The sequence below is a fragment of the Pempheris klunzingeri genome, chromosome 4 (genome assembly GCF_042242105.1).
Source record: "Pempheris klunzingeri isolate RE-2024b chromosome 4, fPemKlu1.hap1, whole genome shotgun sequence".
NCBI lineage: Eukaryota > Metazoa > Chordata > Actinopteri > Acropomatiformes > Pempheridae > Pempheris > Pempheris klunzingeri.
Window position 1 is genome coordinate 6,901,416 of NC_092015.1, and position 25,498 is coordinate 6,926,913.

The 25,498-nt window shown below is 39.5% G+C and overlaps 1 protein-coding gene across 1 annotated transcript in view; it reads right to left on the reverse strand.

The window, feature by feature from the left end:
* frem2b (FRAS1 related extracellular matrix 2b) overlaps window positions 1-25,498 on the reverse strand; it is a 48,234-nt gene that overhangs the window by 16,757 nt on the left and 5,979 nt on the right. The window contains exons 2-6 of the mRNA XM_070829450.1: window positions 25,272-25,361; window positions 8,342-8,488; window positions 4,917-5,147; window positions 2,591-2,716; window positions 1,593-1,844 (exon numbers count right to left, since the gene is read on the reverse strand). Of these exons, the coding sequence (XP_070685551.1) occupies window positions 1,593-1,844; window positions 2,591-2,716; window positions 4,917-5,147; window positions 8,342-8,488; window positions 25,272-25,361 (846 nt within the window). The remainder of the gene's footprint in view (window positions 1-1,592; window positions 1,845-2,590; window positions 2,717-4,916; window positions 5,148-8,341; window positions 8,489-25,271; window positions 25,362-25,498) is intronic.

The following is a 25,498-nucleotide window of genomic DNA, read 5'->3' on the forward strand; positions in this document are numbered from 1 at the left end:
CTCGTGCATCTTAGCAGCTGTGTTGGCATTCTGGTGTTACTACCCAGGAGTAGCACAGGTCAAAAGGCCCTGTGCTTACTCTCAGGTTACAAGACACACTGCTACAGTAAGAAAACATTCCAACCTCCTGTTTCCTCAAGCAGGTCAAACAAATCCACTTCAAGTGTGTCTGCTTCGTGTCCCACAGGGAATGGAAGGAGAGAATAACCTGTAACCACTGTGTGAAAACTGCTGCTGCAGGAGCCCCGAAGACAAGACCTCTTCATCACAAGTTCATGGACAGATGATTCACATCCTTCGCACTGAATGTGGCTGATGATCTAAAGAAAATATGTGATGTGTCACTACATTTCTTGGGAGGGGGAATAAAAGGCAGAATTTTTCAGTGTTGCTAAAGTGCAAGAGGTTGTCGTTAATTTATGTGATAATTTTAGCAGGTGTCAGCAGCTGAAGGAAAAGGTGCGAACAGCACGATAATCATCATTGACCAAACTTGATATTTTGTGTCAGGTGGGGCTGTCATTAGCTAGCTGGATCAGCTCTGCATTGTGCTCAAACCATGATAGGTTTACAGTTTAAAGACTATCACGTTTTACGCTGCATATACAGTACTATGAAATGGTGGGGTCTCCTACAACAAAAAGACTCTAATTCTAAGTAATTTGAACATTTGAAGAAGATTAGAATAAACCTCTATGAAGCTAACTTACTTCAATTACATGAAAAAAAAACTCATTTCCCAATGGTCATGATTTTCTGACTACTTAAACCGAGCAATTAGACAGAATGCTGAATTGAACATTGCATCATCACCCCAATTATCTAGCTTCAAATGGGCTTTGATTGAAGGAAAAAAAGACAGTTCCGTAATCATGAAGGGTTTTTCAACTCCACTGTTGGCTGCCTGCAATCATAGAGTCTTGACTTCACAGCAGTGCTTCCGAAGATCGTCAGAGTGATAGGGAACTGAGGAATGGCCGTCAGGTGTTGGGGAACAAAGAGGCGTCAGGAAGATACGGGAGACTATAAGCCCTCCAGTCTGAGCCTGCAGATACAAGATAAAGGCCTCGCCTCCAGGAAGGAGGCTAGCACACTCAAACCCTTTCTCTGCGAGACATTGTCAGACAAGCACAAACACACACAGAAGATTCAAACACACATTTCACAAGCACACCATCATATTTGCCGTCTGTCTCCCCAACTGCCTGCCTGGTTGAATGTCTCATATTGAATCAATTTATGCAGCAAAAAATATTGCATTTGCAGAACTTTTTTAAAACTAATATTCAGCTACTGTGACAGTGTTTATCCATTCAATCTATAAAATAAGAGATTACACAACAGTAACACCTCAAACTAAATCAGATAAAAGACCTTTAGCCAAGAAAACAGATTTATGCCCCCTTTTCTTGATGTTCTAATCAGAACTGGAAAAGCTTTAAGAATTAAACGAAAAGTACAAAACTGTATCTAAACCTTACACTAAAGTTTGTATCCAAATGCTACAAAGTGATGTGCTAATAAAAGCCCTTTGAATTCTTGTACCTGCAGAGACTGGAACCTGTATTATGATTGGTGAAATGTGAACTTACCGTCTTCCATATCAGGAACGATTGTGATTCTGGCTGTAGGGAACTCGGAGCCAAGGCGGCCCCCCATGGGCATGCTGAGGGTGACGTTGAAGCTTTCCTCATCTTCATACAGGGAGTCATCAATGATCACAACCCGGCAGGATTTCTCCACATCACCTTTGTCAAAGCGCAAGATGCTGTGATGGTCCTCAGGCCGGGAAATGTAATCAGAGTAAGAAAGCACTGTGGTGGGGACAGTGCCTGTGGCTGAAACTGAGTGGGCAAAAAACAGAATACAGGAAGCAAAGTTAATGATCCAAACCCTGCCGCACATCAGTATACTTTTCTTCACATGCAAATCAACCCATAAAAATGATTTCCTTTTTTCCTTGAAATAATACCTGAGGATGATATGCTTAGAAAATATTCTCTTAACTCAGTTATTGTTTTTATTTAACAAATAAACCCATCATAACTTGTGCAGAACAACCTAAGCTCTTTCTCAAATTACAAGCAAGCCTGCTTCACCAAAAAATCCTCCCATTAACAGAAACATTTTGATCCATTTGCTCGTCCATTTTTAAAGGTTACATCAGGTGACAATCAAACAGCTGCCATCGAGTCAGCGGTGAAAAGTGAACTTGCTTATGGGTCTCCTTTTTCTCTGTAACACTGATTACCTGTCACTTTGCACCTACATTTGATGTGCAAGAGCCAGCTATTTCAAAGTTAAAACTATAAAACTAGTGCAAAAGTAATTAGGGCTCAACATGGCAACCTTCACCATCTGCTATTGCAACATATGGTAGCCTTAACAGATGTCAGTAATAGTAATTCAGCTTCACTCTAGATCTAATTTGAAAGAAGAGAGGTAATCAAGATGAGTAATAAGTATTGGGGTCAAGCTGAAGAAGATGGGGGCAACAATGTGTTCACTCAAGAAATGTGGCCCACTTTGTCACTTTGTTCGTCATATCTCGATTTACCCTCTAAATTTCAACACGTAGTTATTGTGTTACCTTGCTGGGTGTAGCAGATGACCATGAGCTCCTGACTGACATCTCCACTTCTGCGCACTGGGATAAGCAGCTCACCAATGTCCTCCTCTATGTTGTATGCAGCTGAGGGTATGAACACTGTTGACTCTGTGTGAGAAAAATAAAACATCACCACATTATTCATTGAGATTGCATTTGTATTATTTCACTTGAATACCGCTACATTAAACCCTATCTGACTTTTGGTATGAGGAATTTGCTTGCGTACGAACAGTTCTCTGGCAAATTGAATGTGACAAATTGAATGTCAAGTGAATTGAACTGAATGATTGGAGATGAAGAAAACGGAAAAGATTCACAACGTCAAATCATATGCAATGACATCAAAAACATTTAATACAGAGGCTTGCAGCTTACACACTGGGGACAATGACAGCTCTCATTAGAGCTCTGCTGATAGTGAGTCGGTTTAGTCTGTTTATTCATCAGCAGCAAATATTCCAACCTCAAGGCTGCTTGCACTGATACACAGAATAACAAAGAGAGGCAGCTCTGGTTATTGACCCAGTAAGTGATACAGATGGATGTGGAAAATGTTATCTGTGAGATAGTGCTTTTTAGGAAAAGAGTGAGGAATCCTGAGAAGATTAAAAAAATGTGTACAAAGCAATGACACTTGGTTTCATTTAAGACGTCTATTGTTGATGCATACATTTGCTGGAATAAAAGGGTGTGTTAATTCTGTTTGCAAGCAGAGACCCGTTTAACAATTTGTTTTTTTTAACTCAACAGTTTTACTGGCAGCTCTCCATCTCTTTGTTTCCCTTCTTCTTTGAGCTGCATATGACACTCAAGAATGTAATGAGCTTGCAGCATCTCAGCCATGAAGCCCACAGCTTTGTATCCTTCCCAGTGAGCATAATGGTCACCCACATTAACAAGGTGCTGGTAAGTCAACAGAACTTGACCTCTCCTTTCCCATTCTGAGGACCATGCACACAACTGCATAGAACAAGGTGGCCACTCTACTTGTTGAACCTAACACTCAGCTGTTCCAGTCTGAGCCAGTCTGTCTGGCGTAAAATAATTCATTTTTCACAGTTTCATAGTGACAGCCCCTGGCTATTCTATTTTTCTGCTCCCGGGGAAAAGAAACAAAAAATACATTTTTATAAGTCCTCAAAGTTTATTTGACCTTGAGAGGCCATAATACATCAAAACTTTAGAAACCACAAACAGTGTAATAATATGGTAATAGACATATGGCTGTGGGAAGACAATATCTGTTTAAGGCATAAGGAAACAAAAATAGAATTCCACATCTTGCAAAGAGATAGCTGCCAGTTTTGTTGATTGCCCTCCAGAGACTGATGTTATGTGAAACAAAGTTCCTACTAAACGTGTTAATTATCATAAAATGTTGACAGCAAATTATTCCTTTTCAGCCAATGAAGCCCTTTGGGATGAGGAGAAGTATTATCCATATTTATATTATGCAGTTCTCTATCTCTGCTCTGTTACAGTCAAGCTGTTTTCAGAAACACCGTTCATCTGTTCTTGTAGCGCTCATTTCACATGCGAGTGAGGTGGTTGGCTGCATATCCTTTTGACCTTGTTTATCTTCACTTGCGGAAAGAGAGTGCTGTCCATAAACACGGTTTGCTTTTTCCCATTATGTGGCTATTTTCATAATCAATTCGGGATCAAGATGTTGTTGCATCCTCTCAGCTTTCAGTTTTCATGTAAATTAATTTAGCATTTAAAATATTTTGTGCTCTGATGCCCTCAGGCAGGTGGACAGAAGCATTTTCTCAAAATATGAACATGAGTGAGATGAGGGCTAATGGTTTCCTGGACCTAAACTACAAAAAAATCCAACTATAAATACTCTTACATTAATTTGTAAAAGTAAGTAAGATGTAATCAACTTTGGTGATTTGTTTGTCGTTCATCGCTTTGGTTTACTTACTTTCCCTCAAAACGGATTGCCTTTGTTTTCTTTCGTTATTGATTTTCATGTTCTAACATACAGAGAATGTGCATGCACTGTGTTATTTGTACTGTGTTATATTTGCTGGTCATTGAGGCTGCACCCCTAATATATAACTGACGTCTTTGTCTGTTCTACAAAGGATTTCTTTTTGTTTGATTGTTGAACTGTGCAAAATGATGAGTTTATCTTTGATTTAAGAAACATCAACTGTTCAATGACAAAGCCCCAACCTGGAAAATGTTCTGCCCTCAAACTCCACTGTAGCGCCACTTATAAGATTTAAGTGTGCTAAAAAAAATTTTGTTTTTGGGTTATAGTTTGAATTAAACCTCTGAAAGTGAAACCATTACTGACCATCATCAGGGTCCAGGATCTCCACAGTAGCCAACTCTGGGAATTCAAGGGCTGCCATCACTGGCTCAGACAGAACGATCTGGAAGTTTTCTGACACTTCATATTCGTTATCTGACAGGATGCGGACCTTCCAGATGGCTGTGGTCTGGCCTGGATTGAACTGCACCTGTTTCTGAGATTTCCCCCGGAAATCTTTGTCCTTCTCTGCAGTGCCATCCTTTGTGCCAATACCTTAGAAATTACATGGAAAAACTGGTTATTATGGAAAACAGGTAACATCTGCTGAATCAGTGCAAATACCATACATGAGGCATATCAAAGAATGCACTGCCTTGGTCAGTTTTTGATAGTGGCATCTTTTAACACAAACTTTTCATACCAAACGCATTTCTACAATGTATGTGTATTCTGTGAATCCTTTAAAAACAGGAAAATATCACACCCCAGTTGGTCAAACTCAATAATATCTGCCCATCCTCTGGGTGTGGTTTCCCATCTCCAGTGTTTGAAATGGCCGTGGTTGGAACGAAGCCAATTACCCCTCATGTCTGCCTAGAATCAGCAGCAGTGGTTGGAGGTTAACTTGCATTGTCTGACCTTCAGCATGTGAGCAGTTTGATGGGGCCTACGGTCACTATAGCTGTGACACTGGCAGGATTCCTGTTGAGCAGGAGCACTGAGGCCGGTGAAATGTCACACAGCCTCTCCACTGTTTTTGCTAAATGGCCACACAGCACACAGCAGGGGTCTGGCAGTAAATAGAAAGAACATGGCTGCACACCCGAAGGCATTCCTATGAGCTGCCACAAATGTAGAAAACAAGAAATTACTGGATAAATGGAGTATTGGAGCAACATTAATTTTTCTAAAAAAAAAAAAGCTGTTTGTTCACTACTGAGGGAGGAAGAAAGGAGGGGAAGAAAACCTAAAATATCGCATCAGGACTACACACAGGAGCTTCAAAGACCACAGATTGAGAAATGCATGAGTTTGGGTTTTTAAGAAAATCATCATTCTGTCCTTTGATGAAAATAAAAAGTGGGCTTTGATATGCAAGTACAGACAGAAGGAAAAGGCCCCTGCACATATGTGCTGAGATAAAATGGTCAAGCTCAATGGAGCTTGAAAAATCAAAGAGTCTTCAAAGAGTGGCTAGTATGATTTGCTCTTAACTCTATCTCCTGCACAATGCCTGTGCTGGATGGCCCTGATCACAGCAGTCACTCTGAGGCTTCATGATAGGTGGTTAAAACTGGTGCCACCTGCACTATGCATGTTGACCGGTGAAGGAGCAGCCCATCAGTGGGCTCCTCTGATCAGTGTTCACTCAGGTGATTCTGGGCAAGAAGAGATATCCCCAGTCTTCATGAGAAGGCACTGGCCTGGGATCAGTCACTATCTCATAACACAACACTGAGGCAGATGGGTGGTCAGAATTGTCAGGCTGCTCTAGCGGCCTGATTATGGTGGTTAATCAAAATGGTTCACTGCTTTTGCTGTCCTGTCCTCAGCAGCAGAGGAAGAAGGAAACTCAAATGATTACTGTACTTGAAAGTTATGGATGCCATGAAGGATATCACTGCAACTAAGTCAAGATAGTGGTTGTTTGTCGTGTCCCAGCAAGTGCAGAGATGTTTTTGAAGCACGTGCGAAAAAATAATCTGTCCAAAATAATTCTTTCAAGTTAATTATTAAAGCCTGTCATGCACTTGGGTTGCTGTCTGAATATTTAAATAATAATAATAATTATTATTATCAATAATAATAATAATATTATAATAATATACGAGCATGTTAAAATAATTCTAATACTTACAGCCTGAACATGGCAAAAGGTTTGACGGGCAAATAACAAATACAAATGAATGTAAGTGTTGTTCTTGATGGAAATTGAAAAACAAATATTTCCAAGGCTATTTGATAAAACTGACAAAAAAGAACAGTGTGGTGTATGATCAAAGAATCAATGCCTGAGGATGTAAACATGTGCTCGCTTAATGTAATGAGCATAAAACATAAAAGGTTTCATAATTTATGCATTTAGAAGGAAACATTTCTGGTTCTGACTTGAAAATCAAAATTACAGCTTCTTTTGTATGCTTTCCATCACCAGCATAGAGAAGTACATCATCCTCCCTCATCCATTCTCATTCTCCTTCTGTCTCAATCATAAGAAAACTGCTCTGTGAAATGCTGTGGTTTGGATTTGAAACACAAGCACATAACCGTAATTTCAGACATTATGAAAATGCAGGACATGTTTTCTCTGGCAATAAACACTGGGTGCATTCAAAGTTCAAAGTAGCTCTTCTTTAATTTATAATACAACCATTAATAAAACAGTAGCTATGCTCTAGAAAATCAAAACACGGGGAAATTATTTAATTGTTTGCCCGGGCTCCTTATACAAGATATATTATTTTGTTGTTTAATATTAATTCTCAAAGAGATCATTGTTGGGTTATCACACAGGCGTTTCAGTTGATTTCTCATTTTGAATTCCTTTTGTTCTTGAACCTTATCAACTTGAACAACAAAATATAAGTATTTTTCTTGTTTTCACAGACATTTATTTCTTACTGTGAATTATCACCAACTTATTATGCCTGCATATCTGCAAAGTATGTGATGATCTGCCTTAAAAAGTGTATTTTTAATTTCATGGGTTACTGAAGTAGAGAAGATAAAGTGTGGAGTGTGAGACACTATAAAGGTCAACAAAATTTCCATATGACCTCAGAGATGTTTCATTAGTCTGGGGCACACAAAGATACAGATGACGGTACAGTAAATGATCCAATGAGATTTGACCTTTAACATCAGGTCATTTTAATCACAGTTAATTTTTATGGACAGAATAAATGGTGGCACTAAAAAAGGTCAATGGTGCCCATAGTAAGAATTCCTGCCACTCATAAATCCTTACAGCGGCTTGTTTTTTTAGCAGTTAGTGTTCGTTTAGTTCCACCCAGTAAATTGCCTCCAACAACTCTGTGTGACCTTTCTCATGTGCGCATGCAGTCTCTGAGTGATTGTCCTGTGCTATTGTGTGATTGGAACATAAACACTAACCGGAGGAGAGAGGTGAAAGGTCATGGCCTGTGTGATCCTTAAGATTGTCTTTGCCACCCTTAGAGTTGTCCTAAAATATGTCAAAATGTGTATATACAGTATATGCATGTGTGTGTATGTAGTTGTGTCTGAGTGCTGTACGGGTGTGTTTGTCAATATGTTGGCCTCTAGCACTCTGCTATATGTAGATATTTAAAAAGTTTGAAAAAAGAAAAAGAAAATTTTATGGATTTAAATAATTAAAATTGTGCATTTATTTATTTATTTATTTGTGATTATGGATATTTTCTGTCACCTTGGATGTAATTATTATTGGTTGTAACATGATAAAAATAGAGGCAGTGCCTGCTTACTAACGAAGGAAGTCTCCCCCAGGTAGCCCCGACGTTTCAGCACCACCTCCAGGAACTTGACCTCTTCATCCACCACGTAGTGCTCCTTCTCTAAAGAGATCCAAGCCCAGTTCAGACGAAACTGCTGGTTCATCAGTTTGTTGCCTCCTGTGGATAAATGCAGTTGATAGTTTAAGAAACTTATAATTGCACCTCACATCATCTCACAGCATCGGAAAACAGAAGAGTGTCAAATAGCCTGACAGAAATATGATTATGCAAAACATGTTTTGAAAATTGATATAGCTATTTGTTCTGCGGTGGCAAAGGAATTTTCAATACCCCTTCAACACCCCTTGTTAGATGGATTTCTTGGTTACGTTCTGCACTTAACTTTGAGGATCCTATCCAGCACTCAGTGGGAGCTATGAAGGGAGCACAGCCCTTAAGCAGAAGGAATAAAGTTTGTGCCGTCTAATTGCTTCAATTCTAATTAAGATAAAAGGTGTCTGTTTCCTGTCTGAACTGAGTTTTTTCATCCTCGCCTTTTGAAGTTGGATTCAAAGTCCAAGGCTACCGTCCTGGAGGCCATCCTTGCTATCTTTTGACCATAAAGACTCAAAGCAGAGTCTCATACACAGGAATCACAAACAGATACACAACCACTGACAAAAAAAGAAAAAATGTGATGAAAGATGTACACACCCTGCTGCATGTAGAGTACTGACTAGCCTAGTCTAAATAATAATCTACTGATTCCTAAAAAACAGCATGCATCCACTAGACAGCACAGTGAGAGCTGCTGCCTGCTGCTCTACTGGATAGGGACGATGAGATACAGATGACTGAGCCACTAAACATCTGGCAGTACTGAAAGTGTTGGAATAAAAGTGAAACTGACGAAGGGGGTGGGGTGGGTTCAGGGGCATTGTTCAGAGGTTTCAAAGTGTTGCTGTTGTTTGTGTTAGAGACGACTGAGAGTCTCCACCCCGGTTGTTATGGTCAGTAAATCTGTTACGTCCAACTGACCGCTCCACTGTGTCCATTTCCTTCTTTGATGGGCACGGTGAGACCTATACACATTCACCCTGGCTGTTTTATTATGTGTGAGGGCGCATGCATTTACGAGTCTGTGAGTCGGAGTGTGTGTGCACATGCGAAATGTTCTCTGCACCTGTTCAGAGCTTTTTCCTTTGGTCTAAAGGCCCACATACAGTATTTCTTCACACAGCATGAAAAAGGGTCTTAATGCCCCTGACATAGATTCTTTTTGACAATATGGAGCCATAACTTGGACAAAAAGCACAAAGTCAGTGTGACACACAAGGACAACAGGGAGCACAAAATGTTCTTTCCCCCATCTGATACAAAGACAGCAGCTCATTTAAATCATTTAGTTCATTAATCCATAATGAACACATGGAGGCACTTTGATGTTTTTTACCAGTTAGACGACTTAAAGATGTGAAGAATAGAATGCGGTGAGAAGCTAAAGAAACATGTTTTTCCTTAATTTATCTTTGTAGTTCTAGTTACGGGCATTACAGGGCTTTATCAAAAATGTTGGGACAAAGAAGAATACAGAAGAAAGGTGCTGGTGTTCCATGAACTTATAGATTCAGAGCGAACTTCAGACAGACTGGGTGATGTCAACACTGAGCTGTAATTGGGACAAAAGGTTGTAAAAACCATGAAGCTTGAGCAGAAATCAGAAATGAAACTGTTCTACTTTCTCTCTCCTGCAAAATAAACACAATGTTTGAATCATTTAGTTGTATGCATTTCATGAAATTCTCATGAACAGAGTCTCCTGGTCTCTTTGTAAATAGGCATTGTTTTTTTTTTTAAGCTTCAAAAGCACCACTTCATATATAGACATGGTCCAACATGTGACCAACAATCATTCCTGACCTTATCATGACTGACAGCATTGTTTTCTTCACAGTTAATACTAAGTCAATTCGTTTCAGCATTTCCTCTAAAGTTGCAATCCACCAAATTTATGTTTTTATTTGGTGTAACTTCTATCCTCTAACGAAAAGTCTGTCTGGTATTGCAATGATGACATTCTCGAGGTCTTCCACAGTTCAGGATTTTTGCTTCATGTGTGTTCCATATCCTTCTTGTGGAGACAGGCGACCTGTGTATGACAGGACCTCCCTACTGCGTTTGGATTAAAGCCAGCAGCATGGCACGCATGCCACCGGTAAACATGTGTGATCTCTGAGTCGTGAAGGAGCCTATCCTCCACTGAGGTAATGGAAACAGAGGAAGCCTAGGCAATTCATCTGACTGATGTTGGCACAGTTCTGTAGTAGTTACAACAAAGCTGAGACTCTTGATCTCAAGCATAATTCTAGTAAATGGAGAATATAAATGATATGTGTCATCTCAGGCAGGGACATTTTAGGCTTGTTTATCATTAGGATTTATCCTAAGTACCTCATACATTTCAATAACAGCATGAAATGGTTATGCATGTGGCATGATTATTTACATGACACTGAAGAATCAGGCAACACATCAGGCTAGGCCTAAAAAAGAGGTAGCTCTCCCTTTCAAGATGAATCCAATTAAACACCTGTTTGCTTTCAACAGATTTTACAAACATAACATGGCTCTATCAATCATTTATTTTTCATATGCAGCAAGGTGTGAGGACGATACATCCAAAAGCAGCCTTCAAACCTCAAAACAATAATTTATGTTCACGCTTTATATTACATACAATCCCACCATGACAGGAGAAAATACTGACTTTAGGAGACCTTAAAGCCCTTGTAAAGCCGTTGCGTGGCCCTCCGGGAGCTGGGGAGTGGAGGTGCTCGTTTCCAGAGGACCACTTCACTCCTCCAGATTTCTTTCTAATTAAGATAAGCAGGGGTTGGAGTAAGTCCACTTCAAAGAGGCCCCAAGGAAAACACCAGAGTTAATCTTTAACCAGCATTCACAGCACTGAGACAGAATTTAGTGAACAATATCGGTATCTCTTATGTTCAGGGTGGTGCATTGCTGTGCAGTACAGCGCAGAAACATACATCATATTCATATTCATATTCATGAATGCATCGCATATACTACTCATAGCAGGAATATGAGCTTTATATTAGACTGTATTTCTACATTACACCCACACTCTGTCTTGCTAATTTCTAGTAAGCTTTTCAGCACTTGTGGTGTAAGTCTCTCTAAGTAATAGTGCCAACAAACTGTCATTCTCTCCTATTTTAACCACTTAACCACGACCAGCCTTGTACATAAACCTTTTCACAAATACCCATATTCAGTTCATGTAACATGCACTTCTATAAACAAGTTCAGTCCAATCACATTTTGGGTGTGTGAGGAGGGACAGAAGCCTTTTGAGAGGGGCCAAAGAATGTGAGAGACTCGACTGTGCCAGCTTAGTGCCTCTGTCTCCTCCCTGCATACATGTTGCAGACGGCCCTTATTTGGTCACCGTCAAGCATCGTGGGGCCATGATGCCCCGTGGACCCTCGTCTGTTCATTCAGCCAGGCGCATAGACAGGCGGCCCTTTGCCCACAGAGCCAGCACAACACCGATTAGGGAGGATAAATTGGGACAAGCCTGTAAACCCTGTTCAACAGATACAATACATCTAAAAATACTTAATGATCATATACTGCAAATTAACTTTGTGTGCTAACAGTTTCAATGATCTGCAAGAACTGTAAATAGCATTCAAAGGACAAGCAACAAACTATAGAGACAGATGAACAATTGTGCAGAGGAAGAGCAAAGGGCTCACAGGCCAGAGAGTTCAGTTTAGTTTTAGGTGTGCGATTCAGAAGGAATCCTTTCAAATGTTACTAAAAAGGATCACACTGGATGATAAAGCCACATGAGCTTCTTATTTTAGAATGTCTTTATTTCATATGAAGTAATTAAATCTGAATGGCTTAGTATAACACTTATATATTGTTTGTACAACAAGACTGCAATTAAATGAGTTACTTTATATATTCTGTACAGTTTTGAGGTCATCGAGGTTAGAGCTCAAGCTTTCCATAAACTATTCATTTTACATACTACCCCTTAGTCAGTAATCTAAATACTAAATCATACAACATTTGCTTCATATGCAGCAGCACAGTTTCTAAACAGAGGCCCTACACCAAGTGTTAATGAGGAGTTTATTTCCCCATCCCTCATTAGTTTACATGTATACAAATATCCAATAATGTGGACAACAAAATGCTGGATAAGGAATTTTTTAACCCATAATAGAAACATTATGAAGCAGATTTAAGTGCCTTGTTTAAGCCAATTCACTCATATTAATTACACAATTTATCAAAGTCCCTGAGTCTTTACCAAACAGGTAATAATTTTTCTTAAGCAAACAGCTGAAAGTATTTGGTTCCACAAGTAACAGTCTTTTTGGTTCTTAGACCTGAGTGGCAAGATGGTGATAAAGGTTAGTAAATCTATTGGTCTGCCTATCCAACCTTTTGATTCTTTGATACATATCCCATCAGTTACTGAGGGCAGCCGACTTTACCTTTAAGAATAATTAATAGAAAATGCCGTTCTAAAGAAAATCTTTGATAAAACTTAATTTTTATGATGGGCGGTGAAGATATTCTTTCATCACAACCTACATTAACTCTAAAGAATGAGTTTTCTTTGGGTTCCACAGTGTACCAGACTATACCAGCATACTTTTCATCTCTCCAATTAAGGGAAAAGGGATATGATAATCCTGTTGAAGGAAAGAAAGCACATGGCAGAGGAGAGAGAGCGAGAGAGATATGGTCTAATCACCCTAAGCCTTGTATCAGCAGTAACGAGTTGGCCACGGCTTGAAAGATTTAGAACTGTTATGATTTCACAGGCCCTAAACCCTTTTCTACTAGCACAGCCTTTCAGGGAACTAGTCTGCCATAAATTTGGCCGCTCCACGGGGTCCTTTCTGGCTGCTGTCGCCTATGTGTCCACTCTGACACAGTGGTCACTCTGAGGCGACATTTGAGGGGCCTGAGAGAAAGGCCAAAGGCACTTCTGAACAAAAGTGCTGGGTCAGAGAGCCATGCAAGGCTTAAGGCAAGCAAGGCTTTACTCTCAGCAGGGAAAGTTCTTTGAGATTAACATCTGAACTACAGCTATAGAGGTAATCTTAGTGCTCTTTCCAAATTCGAAATACAACGGTTAGTTTCTTTTCTTATATTTACGATGAACATATCACGAATAAAGATTTGCTGAAGTCGATCAGAAGATGCAATAGCCAAGAGGTTCTTACGCAGTACTCTTCTGCTCAGAAATGTGACTTTCTGTTCATTAGTTAGCTAGCTAGAGTATGTTAGATGTAACGAAATACAGGATATAGGTGGGGACTTTTGGATCATATTTTCGCCACTTTACATTTGTAGAAATAAATAGCATAAATTATTCTGTTCTTCCCTTTGTTCATACTTATGCAGACAAAACCAGACACTAAGATACACAAACTATCATTTCCCCTGCTAAGACTCACTATATAGTACTGAGGATTGGATTAGTACAGAAACTGAATAGTTCATCTGAACAAGTACATATTTTGAAAATGCTGCACCATTTGCCAAACTCCACAGAAGGTTTAAACTAGTTCACAATTTCACTGTCTTCTGTGAAAAAGACACAGTGCTTCAGTGTTTTTATAAATGTTGTCCTCTACAGTATGACTGACAGTACCAAACCTTTTAAAGCAGAGCAACAACCTTCATCCTGTTCCCATGCTTTCTGTTTTTGATTCCAAATTGCAGCATAAGGTTGTTGTGGAAACTGCTCCGTGACTTTCTTCCTGGGTCACAAAGTAGGAGCACCCTCGCCTGTGTAGAAAGGCAGTGAGGAATTCCCAGAACGCTTATTTCTGATGGGCCCCTTTATTTGTGGCCCTTGAGAAAAACGCATCAAAGGAAATGCTGTACAAAGTGATTGTAGAGGAAGGTCACTTTTGTCGTCAGAGTCCGCTTCATGCTCTAGTGTCCTCACACACAACCACAAATATTTTCTTTCATCATCCGTTACAGAAAACACTTTGGCTGGAAAGATTTTTTTTTTACTTTCCTGAGGAACATTCAAAATTATTCTGTCAAATAATATGAATCAACAATATGAGCACACGTGAAAAAAGAGCAGACACCTCAACTCAACACAGTGCCCTTTTGATATTTGCTAGGGTCACTACTTCTCCGTGTCTACAAATGACTGGTATCACATACATGCAAACATCCTGGGTTTTAAAGTATAATCCTATTAGCCTCGCCTGAAAATATTAGTTGAAACAGAATCTTTCCAAACAACTTAAGGATTAGCAAACGGCCAACTCTGGATGCACAACTCTGCAGAAGATCTGCTCTGTCGCGGGTTGCTGATTTCCAACCGGGGGCACAGGGTGTCCTGCCAAGTACCCAAGGTCAGGACTTATCCCTGATCATGGCTACATCATTAGAGGTGGAAAACAGACTTTTCAGACTTCGGTGGACACAAGTTATTCATAAGTATTTCCTTCTTTTTGGTTATAGTACAATTACTGAATTAAGATTTACATAAACTCCATCTTCAAAGATTTAGAACAAATCTACTTACCATTAGATACATACAGTGTGGTGCATTTGAGTAGTTCACAGTATAATTACACTGACAGTTAGACCATTCAACATCCTTTGTTGTAAGTTCAGCAGGATAATGTACCTGAAAAATGAAAAGCGAAAAAGTCTAATTCTCCTGTATCTCTGTATAAGCGAGTAAGAAAATCAATTAGCTGACGCTGAGATTCACAAACCATGCAAAGAGGTATAAAAGTCACTGCTGAGGACTTTGTTTCGATTGTGTAGGTGAGGTCAGACGAAGTATTCTTTGATTGCCCTTGAATGGCATTCCTGCCTGTCAAAGAGGATGCAGCCTAGAGTGTCTTAATTAACAGTCAGCCACACGGTTTAGAGAGCAGAAGCCCAAACTCTCAATAGCAGGGGAAATAACAACAAAAGGCTGAATTAGCAGCTGCAGGGCTTTAATCGGAATTCACATGTAAAGGTCATTGTGGATTTAAAATCGAGAGTTTCTTGCTCATTACCAGTCAATTATGTACAGTACGGATGCCCTGACAGCCACAAGGCTAAAGTTACTGAAGTAGCTTTGACAAATCTGTGACCCACTGAAATACAGAAAAATAATATGCATAATAGGAAAATACTGCAAAATATATCTACGATAAATTAAGTATTATATAGGAAGTTGTTACAACACTTTTCTGAACAGTTAGCTCTAAAATAATAACAAAAAACAAACAAGATTGTCAAGTCATGTCACACACTTCCTGACTGAGGGGATGAGCTCATAAAGACAAATATCTGTCTCCGGCTGAAAGGCTTGCATTGTTACAAGAGTATGTGTTAAATGTACCTCAACTCTCCAATGCTGCCGGTGACTGAATAGAGAAAAACAGAGGTAGTGAAATAACAAGGAGATACACGGGGAAGTGTGAAAATGTGAGAGAAAACAAAGCAACATAAGGATGCAGGATGAAGGGACTTGACAAAAAAAGGGGGCGTTCTTTTTCTTGACCCTTGAATGCACAGTGTTTGCTCTCTTGTCAGACCGAATAATGGTGGACTGTTTGCTGAAAGCAGCAGTGTGAGGCCATAGAATATAAAACCCCATCCCAGTCCCACGGACTCATGAGCTCCATACTAATAGAGCCAGGGGGTTGTCGAGGCTGTTCTCAGGGCCAGCCTCTATTGGTTTCATTTATAACAACGTCTCAACTGCATTTCACAGTTGTTACTTGCAAATCCTCATATGTAAAAAGGCTTTTGCCAGAGAGAAAAATGCTCCATGACAAGCTAAAATGGTAATTCCTAAAGAAGTGTTAAATGACTCTTGGTTTTTTGTTCATGACTGGTGAAAAAGAGCCTTCAAGTAGAACTGCACAAACCTGCATGTTAAAGATAAGCATTCTAGTCTGTGTTCATGAAAGGAGAGAGAAAATGTCTATGGATTTAGTGTTGTTATTGTCTCCTTCTTGTAATACTGAAATGAAGATTAGTCTGCACATGTGGAACACACCCAAGGTTCAAAAATATGTACTGGTTTGTTAAAAGAAGATTACTTCTAAGGATGCTTGCAAAATTTTAGAAATACACTCAACTACAAGTATTTTCCCCTGCATCTAAATCATTGTACAAACAACCTCTGAATGTCTTTGTTGGAGAACGTTTACTTTGAAAAATCTCAAAGAACTTTTAGTGCAAAGTCAGAGACACAGGGATTTGCAGGGCTGAATCCTGTGACTTTGTAGTATAAAAGTGGCCAAAACTTATATGTATGCAGCTTTTGTATGCACTATATACCACACTGCGTAATACGGAGATTTAAATGTATGGACATTATTTATATGTAGTATATGACTTTCAGAGTGCAATTTATTGGATTATGCTGCGTGAAGCATAGTCCTCTAGTTATCTTATTTTTGAAAAGCAAACAAATTATATCTAAATCTAGCACCTGGGTATCAATACAGTAAATCAATCCTGTCGTATCAAAGATTGTTCAATTCTAGCCTTTATTCTATTACCTCATAGAAGATGTAGCATATACTTCCTACTAACATAAACTTGCAGGGGCTGAGCTACAGCAATTCAAAAGTATAGTTTGTATATTAGTAAAATAGCTTAGGTCTAGTGTTGATATTACAGCATGTTGAGATTGTGATATAGGTCTAGAGCTACTGTTAATGTTTTTGATGTGTGACCAATTTAGTTACCTGGCTGCAAACCAAATCTTCCTCTGGCAACAATAAAGACAATGACAGTCAGTTCAGGTTAAGAGGCACTGAAACTACAGTATAGGCTCTAACAATGCAATGCAGCGAGAGATATTTATCTATTTAATAATCTTTTTATCCTGTAAATGCATTTAATATGGCACAGAGAGCAATGCCGAAAAAGATGACAGCATTGAAGTGCAGCAGTCTTCACAAGGTGAAGCTCACTGGTAGGTACAGGTAGACAATGACAATATGATAGTTCCCAAACAAACCAAACACTTTAATTATTATCACAGAACTGAATGAAATGTGTCAAAAGCTCTCAACAAAAGCTAAACCTCAAAAAGCTGCTCTCCTTGTCGTGCAGCTATTCAGATACCATGGGTGTTCAAAACTAACACAAAGATGCATGGCCTGGTTTGAGGAGCACAACACCAGAACCCCTGAGGGATGGAATACAGTAATAAGATATGATGAGTTTTATTTCACAGGCACAGAAAATTATTAGATCTAAAGGACAAAATCTAAATGTCAAAAGGGATAAATATAGACGGTGTGTAGAAGTTGCATTATTGCCTACAGCTCTATCTGTGACATTTTAACTCATGCACACTGAATGCCCTTTAAAAAATGATTAACTCTCTTTAGAAGGTAAGTTAAATGCAAATGAAATCGGTTAGATGACTGTCCCAAAGGTTTCACAAGGCTCCAATAGCACTAAAAGTACTCTCCCTGTAATGAAACCACAATATACTGAAAAAAACGGACTCATTGAGCAGTGCTAACCTTTAAGGAATTACAGAACAATTTTGTAGTAATTGTAATAGCTTCAGTCAATTTCTTGGGGATTTAGGGAGGAACTGGATCCACTGTATCAGATTTCTCACTTATCTAGACATGGGCCCTGTGGCCTATGTTTGTTTCCATCTTCCCATTTGCTTGCTAATATGTAACTCTTCACTCCAAGCCCGTGTCCTGCCATGATAAGCAGTGGCGTGGTCTAGTTAATATCAGGCAGCAAGACAGTCCTTGCTTCACGGGGGGAGGTATGGTCTGAGCTATAAACATTTCCCTGGTTTTTCCAGACATGTTTTAAGGTTTTTTTTATGTTCCTCAAAGCGCCACGAGACAAAAAACACTAAAAATATTTGTTGAACACTAATCAGCACTATGAAAAATATCAAAATAATTTTCATTCATATGTAGATGAGGCTGCATACCCGCAGAGTTCACATAATACATTGCAGCCATCACAACTTGTCAACGCACGCAGTGTTTAGAGAGTGAACTGCACATCAGCACATTCATGTCATCGCTACAGGCGACAGGAAGCAGCTTGACGCCTTGCCCCCACCAATACTGGGACCAACACAGCACTTCTATCTTTCATCTCCTCTGACTGCTCTTCCCTCCCATTTCTCAGCTAGATGACTTCTCATATGCTGCTTATTGGGCTCCACTTATGGAGGGAAGCAGGTGGTGGAGGTGGTGGTGAGAGGGAGCTTGATCCACACACAGAATCCCAAAAGGCTTTCATCCACACCTTTTATGAGATGAGAGCCCTGTTACTCTCAAGACACACTCCTACCATGTTCATAGTGACTGTATAACATGCAAATATCTCAAGAGAAATCGCTTCAAACTGTGTAACATTTTCAATTCCCCTCTATTTTCTTGGCATACTAAAATGCTGATGATATCAGATTGAAAGGAGATGGTGTTTTTCCTGGCCTACATTAGTACTCTAATCAAAAGAGACAACAGCTTGAAATCAAAGACAAAGCAGTTATCAATTAAACTCTAGTCAATGCCCAGGATCTTAACGCAAGATTTCAGCAGTGCCAGCTTCATCTCTGATTATGGGATCAGGCAGCTGGCCCTGAGATGGATAGATGGTAGATTCTTTGCGTGTGCAACTGTGTATATGTGTGTGCATGTTTGCGCATAAGAAGTGTGTACAAAGGAGGTGTAGCCTGCATCGGGCTCCAATTCTGAAACCCAGAGGCTCAGCTGGAGAGAGTTGTGACACTACAGCCTGAGCCCAGCTGTCAGAGGCTTACCATGCAGCAGGGCTGAGAGGAGCAGCTCCAGCCCACTGCTGGGATTCAGGGGCCAAAAACACATTATCCAGGGTGATTTTGCAAAATTGAACAAAAGCTCTGCTACTGTGAAAAAGAGAGATGTCACCGCAGCGACCGGAGTATCGTTGACTCTCTGGGAATATCAGATTTGTCAAAACACAGTCTCATTAAATCATTTGATATATAATGGCCAAAAATCAAACAAGACTCAAATGGAATGCTCCCATCAGATAGAGATTTTTTGTGTGCCAGATTTTTTAGAGATGTTCAAATATTCCAAAACGGTCTCATTTTGCTGAACATTTCAGTTTTCCATTCCATTGTACACTGTTATCTTCTTGTGTAGCCAGTGCTATGTATAAATACATGTACTCATCAGGTTTGGTAGAGTAAATGCGATCCTTGACTGTCTAAACTGATCACACAAACTTCAGCCTACAAGCTTTTTTCCACAAAAGAAAGATTTTCTACAAACTCGGTGCTTGAACAACCCCAGTTCTGCTAGACTGATATCCTAAGGCAGGTATGACGACACATATCATCATCCAGGGAACAAGCCTGGGCCTGGGGTTTCTATACTTTGGGGAATTTGTCTTTGCTTTGTTAACCTTGACTCCACACACTTACTTTGGCAGCATATTCAGACAGAGGAAGGGAATCATCAAGCAGGGTTTTCCAAGGGGAAAGTGAGGACACAAAAGTTTAAAAGGCTCTCATAATTAGTCATGTTTCACCAAATATCTATGTGATATACAGTCACTACCAAAATGAAAAATAAATCAGGCATTATCTATCATTCATGGATTGTCTTGTCTGTCCCAGCAGACACGTCTACGAAAGCAAACATGGGCTGTTTAGCTATAATCTGCACTCAAAGACAAAAAGAAATTCCAATGGAGAAAAATAGGCATACAACTAAGAGTTTTCTACTGATATTAATCCAACAAACTTGAGCCAAGAAAACCCAAACAAAAAGACAGAAAAGTCCTCATTAGCTAATTCAATGCCCATGTCATAATTTTACAAGAGAACCTCTCACTAGTGTGTTATGATTTACTTGCCTCGTAGAATGAGCCAAACATTAATAACTGCTGTTTAATCTTTTCCTAAGAATAATGACGTTGGTTCAAGAATGTTAGATGACAATGACCCTTACAGAGCCCTTGCAGATGAGCACAGGTTCTTCACTTGTTTGTCTGTTAGTCACTGCAGCACTGTCTAGATATGCTTTTTACTTAGTCATCTCTGCTCTTCACAATAACATTGAATTAAAAGAAATTTGCACACACACCTCATTATGTTGTGTTAAATGGAGAGGACTGGTGCTGGGTAATAAACATTGCAAATATGACTGAAATACAGACTGGTTAGAAAATGATGAGACAAAGTTAGAGACTAAGGACATGCGGGATTAGTGAGGCATGTAAATCATTCTCCATCTAAAATGATTATCCTGAATTCTCTCTGTAATTCAGTTTTTCATCCCCAAAGTGAAGCAGCTGTTACCCAGGAATAGCTCCTCTAATCATCTCCCAGATGTTTTCTCAGAAAATATTTTTCCACAACAATAAAATAAGTACCTAATATTTTATTAGCTGCAGCACAGATGGGCTGTGAGGAAACTCTAACCACCTAAAATCTCTTTAAAACGCAACAACTGGACCAGCTATGTAATTTGCTGAATCTTAAAACATACTTCATGCATATGATTCATACTACAGGTCCCAAGGACAGAGGAATGTTATACCTCCCAAGACAATTTCATTAATAACAGGGTAGAAACACAGAGAAACTGCAGAGTCATCATCATGCCCTGTGATAGGGATAAAATAGCATACACAAAGTCTATATTAACCTCGCAATGCATGTGAGTGCATGTTCTCCCTTACTTTTGTTGCGCTCTAGCACGTTATGGGGAGAAAGATAATCCCTCCTAACCTGGGATTAGACAGGAGAGGAGACAAGGGAGATGGATCCAAGTATGCACTCAGTGTCACAAGTGATTACACACCGATAACATAGAAGATGTAAAAGATCTACACTGCAGATGTTACTGCAGGCCGAAATGGTTCGGAGGATTTATTAGGTTTAGGTACTCACTCTGAACTTATCTTGTTACGCGAAGCAGAAATAACAAACAAAGCACGCTTGTTGAGGTGGGTGCTGCAGACTTGCATTGAAAACTGAAAACATTCCTCTCAGTTTCAAGGGTTGCCATGTCAGAAAAAAATGTTACCGTCTGGAATTTGCTTTGTGCTGTGCAGACACACTCCACTACAAATTCAAATTATTGATTTTCATACTCTATGCATTTTACATACTAAACAGGTCTCACTAGTCAAATGTGAAACACAAGGAAACTTTGGACATAATTATGGAGTCTGACCTTCAGAGGTAGAACATTTTTTGAACTGAAGAATCAATTATCTTTTTGTTGCCTCTTTGCTCAGTGAAAGACAAAAAATCTGATAGTTGTGAGCTCCTGGAAGGAAAGACAAAGACCACAGCAGTGTTCTGTCTGTCATTAGGATGCTGACTGCCTGGCTGGAAGCAGACAGGGATTCAGCTCCACAAATAACTGCTTGGGAATGCCAGTGCTCGTGTGTGCACAGGTAAGCTCACCTGAATGCACTCAAATCCCCAGGAGACAAGGGGAAGGCTGGAGTCCAAAGAGACGCAGCAATTAACTAATTTAGAATGACAGGAGCAGCCCCCTGCCTAGCACGAATGCACGCCTACGCACACACACACAAACATCTACATACCCATAGTGTTTTAAAGAAGACACTTGTTTTAAGTGTTTTAAGTTATTAAAGAGGTTCTGTTCGTGACTTTACTGTCCAGGTGTGACTTGTCTCCAAAACATTCAACAGACACACGCAAATTAGAAAGTGTAATTTCAGTCCTCTATGATGATTAATTCAAAGCTTTGACAAGCTTGGCAAATGACACACAAGCAGTTCTGAGAAAATAAGCCCTGTTATCTCCTGTTTGGCAAAAACACCTTAAATATGGCTGTAAAGGAAGCTTTCATAAATAACAAAGAACCTGGAGACAAGGGATAAAATGACACATAAAGTCCACAAATTACCCATGATTATAAAATTACAGACTATTACAAAGAATGTGGTTTGAAGTGTTTTCAGAATTATTTTAAACTTTGTTCTACCACAGCAGAGTTAAAAGTAGCAGTATTTCAGTCATACTGTCATACTTCCTTTAATGTGACACATACTGATTAGAAATGATGCATTTTGGGATGTGGCCTAATTGCCATGTTGTTATTTGTGGCAAAAAGCCCATTTGGTGTCATAATGTAGCCAAGCTCACTTAGTGAAACAGCAACTTCCCTTCAAGCCAAATTACATAAGCATAATTTATCCAGCTAAACAAAAGAATGTACTAAGTGAATGTGATCCTTTTTTATCAGTTCCTAGAAAATCATGAATATTTGCCCAATTTAAGTAAAGGTTATTATTGCCGAGTAAGAGCTGGTCAGGTCCAACATAGATTTAAATTTGGGCCCTGAACACTCCATTTAAAGTTAAAATGATACATTGAGCAGAAGATGCATCGCTGCCAAGAAGAACTCAGTCCCTGGCAGCTCAAATTAAGAGAGCAAAGACTGTGCCCCGTACCAAGCCAATCCATCCTTCGGAGAAATTATGATCTCAGCTTCAACAGCTAGAGCAACCTTGTGGTCAGATGTCAAACTGCTTTAAGTATTTGGATTGAGCATAATGAATGGCTTGGCACTTTCCACTCCTTCTCCTATTGCAGAAGAACACACCAAGAGTAAATTGGTACCCTACCCTGTAATGAGTGCAGGATGTAAATCACTTTTTTGGATTGACAATGGAGCCAGTAGAAATCCTATAACGATCACTTTAGTGAGCCACTGATCCCAGTACAGCAAACTCATCATGTGGCAACAGGTAATATCAGCTGCTACAGCTAGTGCGGTAAGAGTGACAATTGATAAATTATTCAAATAATTTATCCAGCAAAATCTTAAATTTGCTGTAGGTAAAGTTTGTCGCTTCCAGCTTAAAAAGATTTAGTGCTTTTCTCAGTTTAATAATAATAATGAAAATTAACTAATTATTTAATTGGACAAAAGTGTGACTTTGTGGTCCATGGGAAAATGTCATAAGACATTTTCTACATCAAATGATTAATCAATTCATTTAAAAGAAAACACTTTATAATCAATAATCATTACCTGATCATTGCCCTGATTTCAATGCTGTTTATTGGTACTGTAAATATTTACTGTAAATACAATACAATACAATGCATTCATGTGCATACAAATTAGTTGCATATGCTAATTAGCAGTGATACGCACACTCAAAACTATCCACACATTCACGGTTCATCAAAGCTGTTAGCAAACACTCCTGGACTCCCACTGAGCAGCTGAAACATGAAAAGTAACTTTTCACCCTAAATTTCCCATTGAACTTGAAGTGAGGAGGAGAATGTTTTCCACTGCTGAACATGACAGAGTGCAGCTGTGTGCCAGTATACACCATTCAGCTCCACCCCACCACCACTGTTCAAAGAGCTGGAGGCTCTGTCTGGGGATTTAGGGCAGCCACCAGCACAGCTTAAATCTTATTAAAAAATGTTCACTGACTGCCTCACAAGCTGCAGTGCAGTATGTGTTGAGTCCTTATGGATGGGTCATCCAACATGACTCTTCATCAATTTTTCAAGCTATTTAGATGTCACTATAAAGCACAATTCCCATGTCATCCCCTGTCGCATTTTAGGGATATGTGATGTGTCTGACCACTGTAATTGTCTATTTTGTTTTGTTTGAGCACATAACTATGATTGACAACAGAATAAGACAGGTGCTGTTATAAATCTTCTCATCAAGTCTAAAACTAATATAAAAGATTGCAGGGAGCGATGATTAAAGTTAATCTAATTGCCAGTTCTAGAAGATAAACCACTACGGGCGTGGGATACAAGTATGTCATCCAGCATCAAGCAAGCTAGAAAGAGAAAGAAAGTGACAGAGAGAGAGAAGCCCAGAGAGATCCATGACAAATAACCCAATTGGGATAATAATAAATGGACCAACTGACCCTCACTCAACAACAAAAGAGCTCTGCATGGGCTCTGCACTTGCCAGCAGCTCAGCTTACATTTGGTGTCACCTCGTGATAAGGAGTTGTCCCCTGCATTTTAGCCATCACTCATTAGCACCCCATCCACCTGTTGGCATTGATGTTAACCTGTCTATTATTCCACTGAAGGCAGAGATTAGTCCTGAGTCGAGAGATGAGAAAATGTACAGGGGCCCACTGAGGTGCTTGTGGGAAAAGAGGGCCCCTATTAGAGAGGTCCTTTGTGCTCACTCATCACGGCTGAAGGGTAGCAAAAAGGACACACTGTCAGGCACGCTGCTTCTGCTAATCGGCAACACTGGCATGATTGCCTCAAACCACTCACTGAGCCTGTGCCTGATTACATATCTACAGTGGAAGGAAGGTCTCCACTAATTGTTCTACTAATTACTTACTTGCTAAATCAATCATTACTTTCTATATCAGGAGGCCCTTGCATGGAAAAAATAATGGGTGATCATGGATGGGGTGCTATAAGACTGAGCTATAAGGCATACTGCACAGTAAGAGTTATGGGAACGCTCAGATAAAAGGTTTATTAAGCGTGGAAGCTTTGGCATTCTCATTCTTTTGCAGAACTAGTGCTTGACTGGAAATCAACAGAGCATGACATAAACAAAAGTTTCCATAAATAATGTATTTTCTTCCCTTCTAATTCACTGCATTTTCTCATTTACTCATGCTGAAATAAGAAACCGTGTGAAGTTATTGTTCTGGAAATCTCTCACACCTGTGCACACAGCTTTTGATTAGTTATTCTGCTAAATTAGGCACATTATAAAGCGCTGGCAATCTTTTTCTCTCCCTTCTTTAAGAAATACAAGTTTCTTAAAGTTGACATAGTATTAAAAAATGTAATATTTCGGCCTAAAAAGTCAGCATGACATAAACTAATTTCAGCCTTAATGATGTGCTTACCGCAGAGTATAATTTGAAGAGGGCATGTTTAAATAAAGTAACTTACCAGTATCCTCAATGGAAAAATAGAAGATGTCATTTGTAACGTTGTCGCCGTCCTTCAGAACATAGCATATGTACATGTCATCAATTTCAGCTGAAAAAGAGACACATTTGCATAAATATTCATGATATCCTTCTCATAAAAGTTTGCATCAGTTATCTGGCTTCAATTAAAAGAAGGCAAATATGTCCAATTTTTTCCTGACTGTCAATAACTACTCCTGAGCCCTG